This window comes from Gymnodraco acuticeps, unplaced genomic scaffold (assembly GCF_902827175.1).
Source record: "Gymnodraco acuticeps unplaced genomic scaffold, fGymAcu1.1, whole genome shotgun sequence".
Lineage (NCBI taxonomy): Eukaryota > Metazoa > Chordata > Actinopteri > Perciformes > Bathydraconidae > Gymnodraco > Gymnodraco acuticeps.
In genome coordinates this window covers 343,759-364,957 of record NW_022990879.1, presented here as the reverse complement: position 1 = coordinate 364,957, position 21,199 = coordinate 343,759, and the positions used below count along the sequence as shown (strand labels likewise).

At 42.5% G+C, this 21,199-nt stretch overlaps 1 protein-coding gene across 1 annotated transcript in view; it reads left to right on the top strand.

Annotated features, from left to right (window-relative positions):
* rbm25a (RNA binding motif protein 25a) overlaps positions 1-19,050 on the top strand; it is a 37,266-nt gene extending 18,216 nt beyond the window's left edge. Inside the window, exons 11-19 of the mRNA XM_034233401.1 lie at positions 13-102; positions 1,712-1,785; positions 2,112-2,262; positions 6,663-6,725; positions 6,829-7,156; positions 10,017-10,321; positions 17,265-17,363; positions 17,506-17,553; positions 18,557-19,050. Coding sequence (XP_034089292.1) covers positions 13-102; positions 1,712-1,785; positions 2,112-2,262; positions 6,663-6,725; positions 6,829-7,156; positions 10,017-10,321; positions 17,265-17,363; positions 17,506-17,553; positions 18,557-18,649 — 1,251 coding nt within the window. The 3' untranslated portion in view covers positions 18,650-19,050. The remainder of the gene's footprint in view (positions 1-12; positions 103-1,711; positions 1,786-2,111; positions 2,263-6,662; positions 6,726-6,828; positions 7,157-10,016; positions 10,322-17,264; positions 17,364-17,505; positions 17,554-18,556) is intronic.
* Positions 19,051-21,199: the final 2,149 nt, after the last annotated feature.

Below are 21,199 nucleotides of genomic sequence, written 5' to 3'. Positions count from 1 at the left end.
TTCTTCTTAAAGCGCCTGAAAAACTGGGAGATCCGGGAGAGGAAGAAGGCCCGCGACTACAGCAAAGAGACGGAGCGCGAGGACGAGAGGCGTCGGGAAATGGTATTCATGAATACAAACCACAGCAAATCACAAGCATATAATTACAGCCATTAGTGTCCGACAGTGTTTTCCGCCAGACCAGGGCTGAGAGGGCGTCCACCCCGAGAGCCGTGAATTGAGCCGTCCCTTAAGTTATCGATACGATCTCTTTACTTCTCTACGTATTAGTGATGGGAATTCCGGCTCTTTTTAGTGAGCCGGATCATTTGGCTCGGCTCACTAATGGCGCATTTCCACTACAGCGCGGTTTAAGCGTGCCGTGCCCGGCCCGTTTTTGGTTGCGTTTCCACTAGGCGTAGTTCCGTACTTTTTCACAGTTTTCTGGCTCTCCAAAATCGAGGTTCTTTCCGGGCCAACAACCGGGCTGAGTATGCTGAACTAGTGAGAGAATCGCTGGCAACTACAACAACATGAACATATTTGACCGTGATTTAATTATAATACACGTTTCAAAATGGTGCCGAAGTAACAACATACTGATACCGGTTACTAAAAACCATGAATTAATGTTTTGACAAGACTGCAGACAGACGGCAGGCGAAAAACCCTTTTTAAAATGCGTGTTTTCTGAACGGAGATCGGCTAAGCTAACGTAGTATATGCTCTGACCGTCCACACTAACAACAACGGCCTACAGACATAAATAAACCAGCGACTGTATTCGCCATGACACTGACAGTCTGTGGGTTGTACTTGTTTAACTTTTGTCTAGTTTCTGAACAGATATGAGGAGCTGTGAGCTCGGCTGTTGGTTTTGTGTTTCACATTGAAGATGGCGTCACGGCTCCGCCTACACTGCGTTACTATAGTTACTACCCCAGTTCCTAAACTGTAATGGAAACGCAGCATAAAGTGTGCCTGGCCTAACAAGGCCGTACTAAGCCGCGCGAAGTCCTGCAGTGGGAATGCGGCATAAGAAGAGCCGGCTCTTTTTTGTGAGCCGGATCATTTGGCTCGGCTCACTAAGAAGAGCCGGCTGTTTTGGCTCCTAAACGGCGCTTCATGTTACCACAGTTTACCACGGAGCCTCAGTTTGGCCGCTGCGAGGCTCCGGCGCTCGCAGTTCACGCGCATGCTCCACTAGAACCCCCGTCGTCAAGGATCGCCGGCAGTACACTTTCCGTCACAGGAACGCGCTTTGCTGGTGGCGACAAGAATCCCACCGGACTCCTTTGCCCCTCCAACAGAGGGATGTCCTTTTTCCTTTTCGTCATTTCAATCGATAAAAACTCCATCTTCTCGCCCTCGGCTCGAGTTCAGGGCGTTATGAGCTGAATAAGGGCGTCAAATGACGGCAAGACGCCCGCCTGGCGGAAACGCTGGTGTCAGACGATGTGTTATTCAAGATTCAAGGCTTTTATTGTCATGTGTGCATAGCTACAGTGTAGTCATGACGATCTTAGGTCACAGGCTCCTCCAACAGTGCAACACAAACAACAGATAAAATAGAATATGAATAGTGTTTATACAAGGCATTGGAATATTGATATATACGAGTCGCAAACAGATGAATGTTATGGAGGTTCGGGTGTTTAACAGTGTAATGTGATGTTGACGACGTGATGTGTAAAGAATGTATGAAGATAACTATTGGTGTGTTTGAATTCAGATGAAAGAAGCCAAAAGGCTGAAAGAGTTCCTTGAAGATTACGACGACGACCGAGACGACCCTAAATACTACAGGTAAATACCCTAAAGCTTATTTAGAAGCGTGAGCTGCACGTATATGTCTTCATTGGTTTTTTCAAATGTTGTTTATTGGGTTTTTTCAACAGCATACATTTATTCTATCAGAGCATATATCAAATCTTCACTTTATAGACAAATGGGTAGAGTAGCAATGTTTATACTGCTTAACACCAGGGCAAACCAAATCCCACACAGACAGAAGACAGACAGACATCCAAAAACAGGCAAACAAATAATATACAAATAAATAAATGGAAAACCAGTCGGCTAAAACAAAAATGTAATGTCTTCATTCTTTGACCTCTGCTTCTCGTCCTCAGGGGCAGCGCTCTGCAGAAGAGACTCCGTGACAGAGAAAAGGAGACGGAGCTGGACGATAGAGACAGGAAGAGGGAGAAGGAGGAGCATGAGGAGATCAGACAGAGGCTGCTGGCTGAAGGTCACCCCGACCCTGAGGCTGAGCTGCAGAGGGTGAGTCCTGCGTTCATGCCTTTCAGTAACAATGCGGAGGAAGACAACAACTCCCATGATCCCGAGATACCTTACGACGCAAACTAACTCGGGCTTTTGCCCACGCCTTATGGGTTATAAAATTAAACTGACTCGGTCATATTTAATTTAGTCTTAATTTACATTATTTTATTTCCTATTCTGTTATTGTACACATCATATTCTATTTACATTTATAAAACGGACAAGTCAAATCAAGCAATCTGATTGGTTCTTAGCTGTGATATAATGAGCGTATATCACGGGTAGAATTGTAGTTACTTTTCACAACAAGTCAGCATCCCTCCGCGTCTGAGAAAAAGCTACAACTGTTACATTACATCCGTTACGAAACTAACTTACAAAGCTTAAGATGGAAACATTTAAGATTAACTTCGACCTCCGGGGGGGTCTTACTATGGAGGAGTGGATTGAGCAGTGCCTATCTCCAGAAAGCACCTAAACGACGACATGCAGAGCTACGTGAAGAGCAGGTACCAACTGGAAAAGTACCACCATTCAAAAGCTTTCTGATGCGGGTCTTAAAACAAAGCAGAGACATGATGACCGTTAGTGGCCACAGGTGCGAAAGCTCTCTCCAGAGCTACTGGCAGCCGAATCTCGGGGACCGGAGAAAGTGGAGCAATATTCTCGCCACGCCAAGCAACAGCCGAGTACAACCTCAACTTATACAAGTAACCTCGTTAGCCATTCTACTGATGCTGGACAGTTTTTCAGTGGCTGCGCAATAAACGGCAACATACACATTAATGTAAATATATAGCCAAATAATGGATCAACGCTCTCTGTCTAATATAAGGGGCCGAACCAAGCCCCTTAGCGCGCTTCGCGTCGGGCCGAACCAAGCCCCTTAGCGCGCTTCGCGTCGGGCCGAACCACGCCCCTTAGCGGGCTTCGCGTCGGGCCGAACCACGCCCCTTAGCTCTGATATAATGACCATATACCATGGCCTGTCGTGAGCTATTGCTTAAGTATATATAGACTTTTTATCTTGTATTTTAGTATTTTATTATATATGTTGGAAGAGCTCAGGTCAGAAGAATTTCATTGCCATTTCTACACTGTAGCTTATAAGACATTAAAACCTTTGAATCTTGAATAAAGAATATTTCTCACTTACGATTAACGTGTAACCTGGACCTGTGGCACCAAATAAGCGTTACCTTTTAATACAAATATATACTTTATGATGTTTTGCCATAATGACGCAGCCCTAAATGCGTCCAGTCAACAGGTATTCATTATTGCAACACATAATGAAAAGAGCACCAATAATGATCTGGTTTTTTGCGTTTCACTGTCGGAGGAGCCTGTTGTTGGGGAATAATTTGCTCTGCATGTCCTCCTTCGCCCTCTGACGCAGCTGACCAGTCTTGAGCAGCCGTTATCTCCCTTAAGGAGGAGCTGCCCTAGCAAGTTGTTGTTACCAGTTTGTGACCGGGCCTCTCTCCGTCAGAGATAGTTATTGTTGTGGGACACCTGGAGCATCCTTCTCGGGGTGTAGATGATGACCCCGAGCCATAAGCGACAACAAAAGTGATTGAGTGTCCTCAGCTGTTTAGTCTCTCTATTGAAGAATGTTGATTATTACACTCTGAACTAGTTAAACCCTGGAGCTACAGGAGGGCTCTTCAGAATTGATTGTGGCATCTCAACCGTGTGGTCAACTCGTGGCCCGTGACATGTCTTGTGAATTCTCCGGCCGAAGCTCCAAATAAACCGTCAGTGTTTGCCATCAAAGCTCCAGCTCTCCTCGTGTCTCTCTGAGTCCTGACTCCCATTGCTTCAGAAGTTTCCCCCACACCTGTGACCTAAGATTTCCATCGACATTCAGGGTATCTGCGGGGTCTTAAAAAGTATTAAAAGTTGATAAATCAATTTAGCGAAAATGAAGGCTGTTAAAAAGTATTAAACGGCATTTTCCAAGGTGTTACATTTTGTAGCTTGTTTTCAATAAGTATATGAATGGTCCAGAGAGGTTGTATTCTACAGTGTGCCTGAATGTAATCATGGCGTAGGTGTGTAGTGTGATTCTGTGTAGTTTATTGATGGCATCCCGTTGGATTGGACGTCATCTGAACAGGACATCGCGCGCTCACTGCTTGATAGCGCGAAGGTCCGTTTACGCCGGTTGTTAAACAACATCGTTATGGGTGTGGGGGAAACTTCTGTAGCAATTGGAAACAGGACTCAGAGAGACACGAGGAGAGCTGGAGCTTTGATGGCAAACACTGACGGTTTATTTGGAGTTTCGGCCGGAGAATTCACAAGACATGTGGTGTGTCACGAGTTGACACAGCGGTTGCCAAACCAATTCTGAAGAACTCTTCTGCAGCTCGAGGTTTTAACTAGTTCGGAGTGTAATAATCAACATTCTTCATCAGTGAGACTAAACATTATGGACCCTGAATCTAACTAGAGCTCTCGTCCATAGGAAAGAATGTGTGCCAGAGAACCTTCGTCCCTGAACAGTAAACTATGGCGGCTTGTGCTCCGTTATAGACTGGCAACAACAATGTGCCCAAGCTGCTCCTCCTTAAGAGAGATAGCAGCAATACCCAAGGCCGTAGACCTATGCCGTGGGAAAGAGACAGTGAGAGGAGAACATGATGAACTGTGTCGAAGGTTGAATACCTAAGCAAATGATTCCCTAACAATGGGGAAATGCAAGTTTGCGTCCAAATGGTTGGACGATAAGAAAGAAGGACAATCAATACTGTATATCAGGGGTGCCCAACCTTTTTTGAACTGAGAGCTACTTTTAAAGTTGCCAGTCTGCCGAGATCTACCAGTCCAAATAGAGAGGCGTAGCCATTACTGACAGCCTACTACCAGGTAAATACACACTTCTACTTGTATAAAACTGACCTTTGTACGATTAATACTCCATAAAATACTGCAGATCCTTTATCTTACCTCTTTCTAATCTACATACATACAAGTATTTAACTGAAGCTACACAACAGTGTTGTTGATACAGAGTTGGAGTTTATTCACACGTCACTACAGTGGGTAATGTTTTCAAGAAACATTGAACAGTGCTGCCACATATGACACAGGACAAAAAGAAAAGACACTGAACCCTTTCTTTGCCATTAAAATTAGGCTTACTAATAAGACAACTCAGATCTGAAGCTACACAGGAATCTGCTGCCAAAGTGCAATAAAAAAGACAACATTAATAGAATCAAACCCTTTTTTGTTGCATTTTATTGGAGTATAAAAAGAAATGCCTTTAAAATAGGATGCAAGCAACACTAGTTTCTTAACCTGAATTGATAATAGACTATAATCAATTTAAGTTTGCATTCTTATACCATTTTGTACAATAATTATAATGAATAAGTTCAAACAAACTAAAACTTACAGCTGATTAATAATGGTATCTAACTTGAGTTTTTATTATGTCAAAAACCTGTTGAAATGCTACTGTTATTTTTACTGTCCCCCAAAAGCGCGTCGGCAGCCTCCAGGAATGCTTCTTTCACAACTTCGTCGTCTTTGAAAGACTTCATGTGTTTCGCAAGAACGTGACTGACACGATAAGATGCTATGGTAGCAGCCTTGCTCTTGTTGTTGGGCCTGGTGGAGATGGACTGCTGTGCATTTAGCTGTCCTTTCAGGCCCCTCCCCTTTTGGAGCATAGGGCAGAATTAGGAGGGAATTCCGTCTCGTAGCGTTTGTGCACTGTTTTGAAATGCCGCTCCTAAATGACCCTTCTTCGATAAAGCCACGCTCGCATTGCAGATGAGACAGATGGACTTTGAATTGGAATAGATACAATAATAATCATCCTCCCACTCGGAGTGAAAATGATATATTTTGGGCTTTTTTGCTTCTGCCATAATTGCGGTCTTGTGTGTGTGCGGACTGTCACTCCTGTTGACACGGACAACGTCAGCGAAATAATGCCCACTGCCCACCAGCCACCCCCCGACACCTGGGGTCACGCCGGCCAATCACAAAGCTTTGATGCGTTCAAGTGCATTATTCTGGCACAGGAAGATTATGTTACAGGACATTAACGATAAAACTGAATATTGTTCTATTTTTAGACACATCTCGCGATCGATTGGGAATCTCCCCGATCGCGATCAACTGGTTGGGCACCCCTGATGTATATAGTCAATGTGAGGTAAAGTGTGTCGCCAATGTAACCGGTTAAAACTCGAAGAGGCGATGAGGTCTTAAAATGTATGGAAAGGGTCTTAAAAAAGGTCTTAAAAGGATTTACATTTGACTTCAGGATTCCTGCATATACCCTGTTATATAACTAAACTGTAGCTACTGTACGAATGACAATAAAAGCCTTGAAACTTGAAACTAATGATATAATCGTTTCTCGATGTCTATGTTTCCAGATGGAGGAGGAGGCCGAGCGCAGACGGCAGCCGCCTCTCAAACTCGAACCGGAGGAGGACATCGTTCACCGGGAGAAATCTCACCGTGACCGGGATCGTGACCGGGAGAAGAGAAGCTCTGGAAGAAGAGAAGAAGAGCCGATTCCCCGTGCCCCCCCCGCCGCAGCAGCAGCAGCAGCAGCAGCAGCAGCAACAGCAGCAGCAGCAGCAGCAGCAGCAGTCGGACGACGATGAGGATGAAGAAGAGGAGGCGGCGATGGAGGAAGACTTCCCCGACGCTGAAGACTCACAGGAGGCCGAAGAACCGCTGCAGATTAAACCCGTCATGAGGCCCATCACCACGGCGCCCTCTGTGTCCTCCGGCAGCGGGGACGCCACCCCCAACTCGCCCGGCAACGAGTCCCCCTGCGGCATCATCATCCCGGGGGAAAACTCTCCGGAGGTGCAGCCCCCCGAGGAGCTGCGGCCCAAGATAGGCCTCAGTCTCAAACTGGGTGAGTACAGAGGTAATATAAGGGGAGGGAATCTATCGACTATGTGATTCAAAGAACGATTCAAAGTGGTTCTGGATTCAGTACAGAGGTAATATAAGGGGAGGGAATCTATCGACTATTTGATTCAAAGAACGATTCAAAGTGGTTCTGGATTCAGTACAGAGGGGGGTCATTTCAGGGTGCTAATAAAGACTGATGGCATGAAAGCAGAGTAAAGTGGGTATAAGAGGATGAGGTTATGAATTATATCTGAGAATCAGGGTTTCCGCTAGGATTTTTTCTCGTCGGTCAAATGTCCGGGCAGAATTTATTTTACCGGACAAATTTGAAACTTACTGGAAATATTTCACTAATAAGAGTTATGTAGCAGAGTCTCATATGCTTCAGTTTAAAACTCAGTTCACGGGGCTCATTTTTATATTGCTTCAGTTAATAATCGAAACATTCAGATTCATTTTTCAATAAATTATTCAACAAACATAATTATTACATTCAAACAAACTACTTGTAGTAGATGAAGTACATTATTTAAAAGTTTACATCAACTTTGAAACCCTGCTGAGAATGTGTAGAAACTAGGGCTGCATGATTTGGGGGAATCTAATTGCGATTTTTCTGACAGATATTGCGGGTTACCTTGGTTGCTGATTGGCTAATGGTTACACAAGACAAAACATCGTTATGACATCACAAAGTGGCCAAAATCTGATCAGCTCATTTTCAGACAGGTTTTTATAGAAATGGATCAAAAAGAGAGAGAATCTTTGTTCCTGAAACTTTCAGAGTCTCTTTCCACAGAGGGGACACATGTTGATGTAGAGGAGACATGAAGAAGAGGGGACACATGTTGATGTAGAAGAGACATGAAGAAGAGGGGACACATGTTGATGTAGAAGAGACATGAAGAAGAGGGGACACATGTTGATGTAGAAGAGACATGAAGAAGAGGGGACACATGTTGATGTAGAAGAGACATGAAGAAGAGGGGGACACATGTTGATGTAGAAGAGACATGAAGAAGAGGGGACACATGTTGATGTAGAGAGACATGAAGAAGAGGGGACACATGTTGATGTAGAAGAGACATGAAGAAGAGGGGACACATGTGATGATGTAGAGAGACATGAAGAAGAGGGGACACATGTTGATGTAGAGAGAGACATGAGAAGAGGGGACACATGTTGATGTAGAAGAGACATGAAGAAGAGGGGACACATGTTGATGTAGAAGAGACATGAAGAAGAGGGGACACATGTTGATGTAGAAGAGACATGAAGAAGAGGGGACACATGTTGATGTAGAAGAGACATGAAGAAGAGGGGACACATGTTGATGTAGAAGAGACATGAGAAGAGGGGACACATGTTGATGTAGAAGAGACATGAAGAAGAGGGGACACATGTTGATGTAGAAGAGACATGAAGAAGAGGGGACACATGTTGATGTAGAAGAGACATGAAGAAGAGGGGACACATGTTGATGTAGAAGAGACATGAAGAAGAGGGGACACATGTTGATGTAGAAGAGACATGACGAAGAGGGGACACATGTTGATATAGAAGAAGACACTGAAGAAGAGGGGACACATGTTTGATGTAGAAAGAGGACATGAAGAAGAGGGGACACATGTTGATGTAGGAAGAGACATGAAGAAGAGGGGACACGTGTTGATGTAGAAGAGACATGAAGAAGAGGGGGGGACACATGTTTGATGAAGAATAGACATGAAGAAGAGGGGACACATGTTGATGTAGAAGAGACATGAAGAAGCGGGGGGACACATGTTGATGTAGAGGAGACATGAAGAAGAGGGGACACATGTTGATGTAGAAGAGACATGAAGAAGAGGGGACACGTGTTGATGTAGAAGAGACATGAAGAAGAGGGGACACATTGTTGATTGTAGAAGAGACATGAGGAACGAGGGGACACATGTTGATGAGAAGAGACATGAAGAAGAGGGGACACATGTTGATGTAGAAGATACATGAAGAAGAGGGGACACATGTTGATGTAGAAGAGACATGAAGAGAGGGGAACACATGTTGATGTAGAAGAGACATGAGAAGAGGGGACACATGTTGACTGTAGAAGAGACATGAGGAAGAGGGGACACATGTTGATGTAGAAGAGACATGAAGAAGAGGGGACCATGTTGATGTAGAAGAGACATGAAGAAGAGGGGACACATGTTGATGTAGAAGAGACATGAAGAAGAGGGGACACATGTTGATGTAGAAGAGACATGAAGAAGAGGGGACATATGTTGATGTAGAAGAGACATGAAGAAGAGGGGACACATGTTGATGTAGAAGAGACATGGAGAAGAGGGGACACATGTTGATGTAGAAGAGACATGAAGAAGAGGGGACACATGTTGATGTAGAAGAGACATGAAGAAGAGGGGACACATGTTGATGTAGAAGAGACATGAAGAAGAGGGGACACATGTTGATGTAGAAGAGACATGAAGAAGAGGGGTCACATGTTGATGTAGAAGAGATATGAAGAAGAGGGGACACATGTTGATGTAGAAGAGACATGAAGAAGAGGGGTCACATGTTGATGTAGAGGAGACATGAAGAAGAGGGGTCACATGTTGATGTAGAAGAGACATGAAGAAGAGGGGACACATGTTGATGTAGAAGAGACATGAAGAAGAGGGGGTCACATGTTGATGTAGAAGAGACATGAAGAAGAGGGGACACATGTTGATGTAGAAGAGACATGAAGAAGAGGGGTCACATGTTGATGTAGAGGAGACATGAAGAAGAGGGGTCACATGTTGATGTAGAGGAGACATGAAGAAGTGGATTTTGTATAATAGGTGACCTTTAATACTGTAGTGTTTCTCCTCCAGGCGCCACCAGCAGCCCCAGCCAGCCGAACGTGGGGAAGCGGAAGAAGCTGGCGACGGTGGAAAGTGTTTTCAACAGGTTTGACGAGGAGGAGGCGGACGAGCAGCCGCGCAAAAGGAAACTGGTTCCTCTGGATTACGGAGACGACGACAAGAGCCTCGGGCTGGACGGGGCCGAGATGCCGGGGCCCAAAGGCGGCGTCAACACGGAGGAGAAACGGAAACACATCAAGAGCCTCATCGAGAAAATCCCCACCGCCAGACCGGAGCTGTTCTCCTACCCGCTGGACTGGGCCATGGTCGACTCGGTAAACACTTTCTTAGATTAAGACGTTTAGGGTAGAGATGCAGCGTCAAGTAGATTAGAGTCCTTTATTGTCACTTCACAGAGTACAGCGAAATTCCAAGCATCACACATAACAGTATTAGTATCATTTTGACAATACAAGCTAAACACTTTTAATGTATAATATATATATATATAAGCGACTATAAATTGGACCTATGATACATTGAACAGTACGCTTACCATACAAGAACAATACGGTCAAGGCAGTAAACAAGTCAATAAGTAAAATGTATTTAAAAGTCTTAAAGATTTCCACTAATGCAGAATCAGAACTAGAAACCAAGTCGTGTTACACATGCAAGGAATTTACTTTGGTGTTTATGGTGCATACATAAACTCAGTGGTGGTGGTTCAAGGCTTTTATTGTCATATAGCATCTGTATATATAGGTACATAGCTACAGGGTAGATATGACAATGAAAATCTCAGGTTACAGGCTCCTCCAACAGTGCAACGTAAATAAAATAGAAATAGTGCAAGAATAGTCTGTATACAAGTAATTGGAATATTGATATATATATGAGTTGCAAACAGATGAATGTTATGGATGTGCTTTCAAAAGTTCAGGTGTTTCACAGTCTTGATGGTGGCCAAGTATGTGGGTTCGTCTCCCGAGGCTTCATACATTTCATCCCCTTCATCTCCCCCTTTCACCTCTGTATCTCTTATGATGGCACACTAAGTAATGATACAATACGTGCAGTCATAAAAAGCATGATGTTACACAATACCACACACAAGAACATAAAGACTTGATGTAAATGACATATATGTCTTCCTATAAAGATATTTTCCACCAGTTTGGTTTAAGTTCATTTATATTCAACTGGATTCATTTTGATGTTTATTTTGTGCTTTTATTTTTTGAAATGTGAGTGAAAAAAGCTCCTTACATTTTGTGCACTTTGGGGAAAAAGTGACTTATTTAATTGTCAATTATAATACCAACACACCATTATATTCTAATGCCGTGAAGGAAAGGGAATCAGCATTTCAGATTTAACAGAAAGTGCAATTTGGCCAAAAAAACTGCAATCGATGCGATGCTAATTTTATTTTTGACAGTGTATGATCAGTATTTTCCAATGTGTTTTTCTTCCTGCAGTCTCTGATGGATCGCCGCATTAAACCGTGGATCAATAAAAAGATTATTGAATACATCGGAGAGGAGGAGGCGACGCTGGTGGAGTTTTGTCTGCTCAAAGGTTTGTGATTATTTAGCTTAATTGAAAGTACTTGTCCGCATTGAAGATATGTCAGGTATTGAATCTAAGAATATTTTGATATATAATTTGTACTTGTGTGTGTCTTGAAATGTGTTTCTCTGCTCCCCCCCCCCCCCCCCCCCCCCCAGGTGATGGCACACAGCACCCCTCAGGGTATTCTTGATGATGTTGCAATGGTAAGATAAACTACAGACACATTGACATTTTAATTAATCTTTTATGAAGTTTGGTTTCATTTCAATGCCTTTCCTTATTTGGGGTCGATAGTTAATTTGTACGGGGGTTGTCCTCTGTTCACCCTTAGATACACTCTTCCATAAGTGGGTCAAAAAGGGCCCGTGTTAGAATAATGTGTTTTTATGCAATTTTTGGTTAAGGAAAATCACTTGTATAATATTTATTATTATATTTTGGTTCACACTAGAATTTTCACTATTTATAATTTAAGACATTTTTTTTTACATTTAGAAAAAAAAACGTTTTGAACATATCGATGCAAAGATCTCCGCTATTCTCAGACCCTCACAGTATTCCAGTCCCTTTTTCAAAACGCATCTCTTCTCCTCTTGTCTACTCATAGCCCACCCCCCATCAATCCATGCTGGTTGATCAAGTTTGATAGTCCTATACCCCCCCCCCCTAACCTTCCCTTATATTGTAAAGCGAGTCCTTGAGAAGCCCTATAAAAATAACATTTATTATTATTATACTGACCGGTATCAGATCTTGCTGTGTAAAATAATCTTCCTGAGAGGTGTCACTTGTGATGTCGTCTGTGTGGTCCACAGTGAATGTATTCCTGACAGCAACAGGTGATAATAATCAAAGGTTCCCAGAGGATCCCATAGGAAATGCATGCGGGTCATTTTTGACCCACTTATGGAAGCTTGGGGTAGAAATATAAAAACTACAATTTCTTAAAATGTGAATGGCCTGATATCCAAAACATGTTTTTTGAGGAATAGCTGGAATATCAAATGATAAAAAAATGTAAGATACTTCAAGAAAACCACCTCACCGGGTCCAAAAAGACCCACGTGTGCATCTCAGGGTTAAAGCAGCCTCACACACAGTTACTCCTAAGTCATCAATTTAACTTTCACGTCAGATTAATGTCAAGTATGTATTGAGCTGTTGGATGTAAAGTGTGTGTCCCCAACCTGTCTGGTGTGTTTTCAGGTTCTGGATGAAGAGGCGGAAGTGTTCATAGTGAAAATGTGGAGGCTGTTGATTTACGAAACGGAGGCGAAGAAGATCGGACTCGCGAAATAAAGACCGCTCGTCTCTCCGTCCGACTTCCTTTTTTAAATCCCAGATCTGCTGCCCACAGACTGTAAACACATCACACCCTCCATCCCATCAGCAAGGAGCAGCCTTATCTGTGTGTGTGTGTGTGTGTGTGTAAGAGTGTGTGTGTGTGTGTGTCTTTGGAAGGGAGAGTCAGCTGTGGACAGAAAGGGATTGCTCAAACATACTGCATGATGAAACTTTGGTTGTGTTTTGTTCCTTTGTTGATGCTGTTTGAGGCAGGAGACAGTTGCTACCCCCCCCCCCCCCCCACACACACACACACACACACTTGGTTCTGCAACACATTGGACTCTGCTTTGATTTACTGTCGTCCTGTTGAGGCTCCGTTGTGTGAACTGATAATAAATATGCTTTTTTTTAAGAAAGTGTTTTTGGTCTTTTTCTTTTTGCTTTGCATGACAAACACATTTTTACTCCCTTTTTAGTTTTCTCTATTACGATATATCAAAAGTCGCTCTCCAGTATCCGACTTTGAGCAATGATAAGCGATCCGTCATTTAGGGCTGGAACTATTGTTATTTTCATCATTTCATTTTGGCAATTATTTTCTTGACGGATGATTTTGTCGGGAAAATTGTGGAAAATGTCCAAGTTTTTAAAAGGCTTTGTTTCAGAAATAACATTATTATTATTATTCATTTTTTCCCTTTTATTCAAGAATATATATGAATATTAAACATTTTATACACATACAAAATTGACATTAGTGGCAGGCACACAGTAACTTGTATTCATGTATTTTTTCTTTCTTTTAAAGGTCCCCTATTATACTGTTTTCATCAATATATTATAGGTCTCAGATATCTACAGAGCCTGTCTCTGATTGGCTGAAACACCAACCAGATCATTGCAGCATTACCCATAATCCCCTCTGTTTCAGCCCTGTTTCCAAAGTGCTGATTCTCTGTCTGTTACTTTAGATGAAAATAAGGAGCCCCTCCCCACGCCCCTCTGAGAGACATTTGGTTACAAAGAACTCAATGGTGCTCTAGAGGAGATTCAGGTGATAAGGGGGGGGGGGGGGGGTGGGGTTTACCTTGGTTGCTGATTGGCTAATGGTTACACAAGACTAAACATCGTTATGACATCATAAAGTGGTCAAAATCTGATCAACTCATTTTCAGACAGGTTTTTATAGAAATGGATCAAAAAGAGAGAGAATCTTTGTTCCTGAGACTTTCAGTCTCTTTCCACAGAGGGGACACATGTTGATGTAGAAGAGACATGAAGAAGAGGGGACACATGTTGATGAAGAAGAGACATGAAGAAGAGGGGACACATGTTGATGTAGAAGAGACATGAAGAAGAGGGGACAATGTTGATGTATAAGAGACATTGAAGAAGAGGGGACACTGTTTGAATGTAGAGAGACATGAAGAAGAGGGGACACATGTTGATGTAGAAGAGACATGAAGAAGAGGGGGGACACATGTTGATTGTAGAAGATTGGGACACCTGGTTTGATGTAAGAAGGAGACATGAAGAAGCGAGGCGGCCACATGTTGATGTAGAAGAGACATGAAGAAAGATGGGACACCTGTCAGAGTTGAAGAAGAGACTATGAACGAGACGAGGGACACCTGTTGTAAGAAGAGACATGAAGAAGAGGGGACACCATGTTGATGTAGAAGAGACATGAAAGAAGAGGGGGACCACATGTTGATGTAGAAGAGACATGAAGAAGAGGGGACACATGTTGATGTAGAAGAGACATGAAGAAGAGGGGACACATGTTGATGTAGAAGAGACATGAAGAAGAGGGGACACATGTTGATGTAGAAGAGACATGAAGAAGAGGGGACACATGTTGATGTAGAAGAGACATGAAGAAGAGGGGACACATGTTGATGTAGAAGAGACATGAAGAAGAGGGGACACATGTTGATGTAGAAGAGACATGAAGAAGAGGGGACACATGTGATGTAGAAGAGACATGAAGAAGAGGGGACACATGTTGATGTAGAAGAGACATGAAGAAGAGGGGACACATGTTGATGTAGATAGAGACATTGAAGAAGAGGGGGACCACATGTTGATGTAGAAGAGACATGAAGAAGAGGGGAACACATGTTGATGTAGAAGAGACATGAAGAAGAGGGGACACATGTGATGTAGAAGAGACATGAAGAAGAGGGGACACATGTTGATGAGATAGACTAGAAGAGGGGACACATGTTGATGTAGAAGAGACATGAGAGGGGACACATGTTGATGTAGAAGAGACATGAAGAAGAGGGGACCCATGTTGATGTAGAAGAGACATGAAGAAGAGGGGGACACATGTTGATGTAGAAGGAGACATGAAGAAGAGGGGACACATGTTGATGTAGAAGAGACATGAAGAAGAGGGACGAACATGTTGATGTAGAAGAGACATGAAGAAGAGGGGACAATGTTGATGTAGAAGAGACATGAAGAAGAGGGGACACCATGTTGATGTAGAAGAGACATGAAGAAGAGGGGACACATGTTGATGTAGAAGAGACATGAAGAAGAGGGGAACATGGTTGATGTAGAAGAGACATGAAGAAGAAGGGGACACGTGTTGATGTAGAAGAGACATGAAGAAGAAGGGGACACATGTTGATGTAGAAGAGACATGAAGAAGAGGGGACACAGTGTTGATGTAGAAGAGACGTGAAGAAGAGGGGACACATGTTGATGTAGAAGAGACATGAAGAAGAGGGGACACATGTTGATGTAGAAGAGACGTGAAGAAGAGGGGGACACATGTTGATGTAGAAGAGACATGAAGAAGAGGGGACACATGTTGATGTAGAAGAGACATGAAGAAGAGGGGACACATGTTGATGTAGAAGAGAGGACACATGTTGATGTAGAAGAGACATGAAGAAGTGGATTTTGTATAATAGGTGACCTTTAATACTGTAGTGTTTCTCCTCCAGGCGCCACCAGCAGCCCCAGCCAGCCGAACGTGGGGAAGCGGAAGAAGTGGCGACGGTGGAAGTGTTTTCAACAGGTTTTGACGAGGAGGAGGCGGACGAGCAGCCGCGCAAAAGGAAACTGGTTCCTCTGGATTACGGAGACGACGACAAGAGCCTCGGGCTGGACGGGGCCGAGATGCCGGGGCCCAAAGGCGGCGTCAACACGGAGGAGAAACGGAAACACATCAAGAGCCTCATCGAGAAAATCCCCACCGCCAGACCGGAGCTGTTCTCCTACCCGCTGGACTGGGCCATGGTCGACTCGGTAAACACTTTCTTAGATTAAGACGTTTAGGGTAGAGATGCAGCGTCAAGTAGATTAGAGTCCTTTATTGTCACTTCACAGAGTACAGCGAAATTCCAAGCATCACACATAACAGTATTAGTATCATTTTGACAATACAAGCTAAACACTTTTAATGTATAATATATATAAGCGACTATAAATTGGACCTATGATACATTGAACAGTACGCTTACCAAACAGTACCATACAAGAACAATACGGTCAAGGCAGTAAACAAGTCAATAAGTAAAATGTATTTAAAAGTCTTAAAGATTTCCACTAATGCAGAATCAGAACTAGAAACCAAGTCGTGTTACACATGCAAGGAATTTACTTTGGTGTTTATGGTGCATACATAAACTCAGTGGTGGTGGTTCAAGGCTTTTATTGTCATATAGCATCTGTATATAGGTACATAGCTACAGGGTAGATATGACAATGAAAATCTCAGGTTGGCTCCTCCAACAGTGCAACACGTAAATAAAATAGAAATAGTGCAAGAATAGTCTGTATACAAGTAATTGGAATATTGATATATATATGAGTTGCAAACAGATGAATGTTATGGATGTGCTTTCAAAAGTTCAGGTGTTTCACAGTCTTGATGGTGGCCAAGTATGTGGGTTCGTCTCCCGAGGCTTCATACATTTCAGTCAATCATCCCCTTCATCTCCCCCTTTCACCTCTGTATCTCTTATGATGGCACACTAAGTAATGATACAATACGTGCAGTCATAAAAAGCATGTTGTTACACAATACCACACACAAGAACATAAAGACTTGATGTAAATGACATATATGTCTTCCTATAAAGATATTTTCCACCAGTTTGGTTTAAGTTCATTTATATTCAACTGGATTCATTTTGATGTTTATTTTGTGCTTTTATTTTTTGAAATGTGAGTGAAAAAAGCTCCTTACATTTTGTGCACTTTGGGGAAAAAGTGACTTATTTAATTGTCAATTATAATACCAACACACCATTATATTCTAATGCCGTGAAGGAAAGGGAATCAGCATTTCAGATTTAACAGAAAGTGCAATTTGGCCAAAAAAACTGCAATCGATGCGATGCTAATTTTATTTTTGACAGTGTATGATCAGTATTTTCCAATGTGTTTTTCTTCCTGCAGTCTCTGATGGATCGCCGCATTAAACCGTGGATCAATAAAAAGATTATTGAATACATCGGAGAGGAGGAGGCGACGCTGGTGGAGTTTGTCTGCTCAAAGGTTTGTGATTATTTAGCTTAATTGAAAGTACGTGTCCGCATTGAAGATATGTCAGGTATTGAATCTAAGAATATTTTGATATATAATTTGTACTTGTGTGTGTCTTGAAATGTGTTTCTCTGCTCCCCCCCCCCCCCCCCAGGTGATGGCACACAGCACCCCTCAGGGTATTCTTGATGATGTTGCAATGGTAAGATAAACTACAGACACATTGACATTTTAATTAATCTTTTATGAAGTTTGGTTTCATTTCAATGCCTTTCCTTATTTGGGGTCGATAGTTAATTTGTACGGGGGTTGTCCTCTGTTCACCCTTAGATACACTCTTCCATAAGTGGGTCAAAAAGGGCCCGTGTTAGAATAATGTGTTTTTATGCAATTTTTGGTTAAGGAAAATCACTTGTATAATATTTATTATTATATTTTGGTTCACACTAGAATTTTCACTATTTATAATTTAAGACATTTTTTTTTTACATTTAGGAAAAAAAACGTTTTGAACATATCGATGCAAAGATCTCCGCTATTCTCAGACCCTCACAGTATTCCAGTCCCTTTTTCAAAACGCATCTCTTCTCCTCTTGTCTACTCATAGCCCACCCCCCATCAATCCATGCTGGTTGATCAAGTTTGATAGTCCTATACCCCCCCCCCTAACCTTCCCTTATATTGTAAAGCGAGTCCTTGAGAAGCCCTATAAAAATAACATTTATTATTATTATACTGACCGGTATCAGATCTTGCTGTGTAAAATAATCTTCCTGAGAGGTGTCACTTGTGATGTCGTCTGTGTGGTCCACAGTGAATGTATTCCTGACAGCAACAGGTGATAATAATCAAAGGTTCCCAGAGGATCCCATAGGAAATGCATGCGGGTCATTTTTGACCCACTTATGGAAGCTTGGGGTAGAAATATAAAAACTACAATTTCTTAAAATGTGAATGGCCTGATATCCAAAACATGTTTTTTGAGGAATAGCTGGAATATCAAATGATAAAAAAATGTAAGATACTTCAAGAAAACCACCTCACCGGGTCCAAAAAGACCCACGTGTGCATCTCAGGGTTAAAGCAGCCTCACACACAGTTACTCCTAAGTCATCAATTTAACTTTCACGTCAGATTAATGTCAAGTATGTATTGAGCTGTTGGATGTAAAGTGTGTGTCCCCAACCTGTCTGGTGTGTTTTCAGGTTCTGGATGAAGAGGCGGAAGTGTTCATAGTGAAAATGTGGAGGCTGTTGATTTACGAAACGGAGGCGAAGAAGATCGGACTCGCGAAATAAAGACCGCTCGTCTCTCCGTCCGACTTCCTTTTTTAAATCCCAGATCTGCTGCCCACAGACTGTAAACACATCACACCCTCCATCCCATCAGCAAGGAGCAGCCTTATCTGTGTGTGTGTGTGTGTGTGTGTGTAAGAGTGTGTGTGTGTGTGTCTTTGGAAGGGAGAGTCAGCTGTGGACAGAAAGGGATTGCTCAAACATACTGCATGATGAAACTTTGGTTGTGTTTTGTTCCTTTGTTGATGCTGTTTGAGGCAGGAGACAGCTGCTACCCCCCCCCCCCCCCACACACACACACACACACTTGGTTCTGCAACACATTGGACTCTGCTTTGATTTACTGTCGTCCTGTTGAGGCTCCGTTGTGTGAACTGATAATAAATATGCTTTTTTTTAAGAAAGTGTTGGTCTTTTTCTTTTTGCTTTGCATGACAAACACATTTTTACTCCCTTTTTAGTTTTCTCTATTACGATATATCAAAAGTCGCTCTCCAGTATCCGACTTTGAGCAATGATAAGCGATCCGTCATTTAGGGCTGGAACTATTGTTATTTTCATCATTTCATTTTGGCAATTATTTTCTTGACGGATGATTTTGTCGGGAAAATTGTGGAAAATGTCCAAGTTTTTAAAAGGCTTTGTTTCAGAAATAACATTATTATTATTATTCATTTTTTCCCTTTATTCAAGAATATATATTAAACATTTTCTACACATACAAAATTGACATTAGTGGCAGGCACACAGTAACTTTTATTCATGTATTTTTTCTTTCTTTTAAAAGGTCCCCTATTATACAGTTTTTCATCAATATATTATAGGTCTCAGATATCTACAGAGCCTGTCTCTGATTGGCTGAAACACCAACCAGATCATTGCAGCATTACCCATAATCCCCTCTGTTTCAGCCCTGTTTCCAAAGTGCTGATTCTCTGTCTGTTACTTTAGATGAAAATAAGGAGCCCCTCCCCACGCCCCTCTGAGAGACATTTGGTTACAAAGAACTCAATGGTGCTCTAGGAGGAGATTCAGGTGATAAGGGGGGGGGGGGGGGGGTTACCTTGGTTGCTGATTGGCTAATGGTTACACAAGACAAAACATCGTTATGACATAAAGTGGCCAAAATCTGATCAGCTCATTTTCAGACAGGTTTTTATAGAAATGGATCAAAAAGAGAGAGAATCTTTGTTCCTGAAACTTTCAGAGTTTCTTTCCACAGAGGGGACACATGTTGATGTAGAGGAGACATGAGAGAGGGACACATGTTGATGTAGAGAGACATGAGAAGAGGGGACACATGTTGATGTAGAAGAGACATGAAGAAGAGGGGACACATGTTGATTGTAGAAGAGACATGAAGAAGAGGGGACACATGTGATGTAGAAGAGACATGACAGAGATATGATAGAGGGGACACATGTGATGTAGAAGAGACATGAAGAAGAGGGACACATGTTGATGCAGAAGAGACATGAAGAAGAGGGGACACATGTTGATGCAGAGGAGACATGAAGAAGAGGGGACACATGTGATGTAGAAGAGACATGAAGAAGAGGGGACACATGTTGATGTAGAAGAGACATGAAGAAGAGGGGACACATGTTGATGTAGAAGAGACATGAAGAAGAGGAGACACATGTTGATGTAGAAGAGACAATGAAGAAGGAGGGGACACATGTTGATGTAGAAGAGACATGAAGAAGAGGGGACACATGTTGATGTAGAAGAGACATGAAGAAGAGGGGACACATGTTGATGTAGAAGAGACATGAAGAGAGGGGACACATGTTGATGTAGAAGAGACAAGAAGAAGAGGGGACACATGTTGATGTAGAAGATGACATGAAGAAGAGGGGACACATGTTGATGTAAGAAGAGACATGAAGAAGCGGGGACACATGTTGATGTAGAAGAGACATGAAGAAGAGGGACACATGTTGATGTAGAAGAGACATGAAGAAGAGGGGACACATGTTGATGTAGAAGAGACATGAAGAAGAGGGCACATATGTTGATGAAGAAGAGACATGAAGAAGAGGGGACACATGTTGATGTAGAAGAGACATGAAGAAGAGGGGACACATGTTGATGTAGAAGAGACATGAAGAAGAGGGGACACATGTTGATGTAGAAGAGACATGAAGAAGAGGGCACATATGTTGATGAAGAAGAGACGGGGACACATGTTGATGTAGAAGAGACATGAAGAAGAGGGGACACATGTTTGATTGTAGAAGAGACATGAAGAAGAGGGGACACATGTTGATGGAGAAGAGACATGAAGAAGAGGGGACACATGTTGATGTAGAAGAGACATGAAGAAGAGGGGACACATGTTGATGTAGAAGAGACATGAAGAAGATGGGACACATGTTGATGTAGAAGAGACATGAAGAAGAGGGGACACATGTTGATGTAGAAGAGACATGAAGAAGAGGGGGACACATGTTGATGTAGAAGAGACATGAAGAAGAGGGGACACATGTTGATGTAGAAGAGACATGGAGAAGTGGATTTTGCATAATAGGTGACCTTTAATGTTTATTTTAT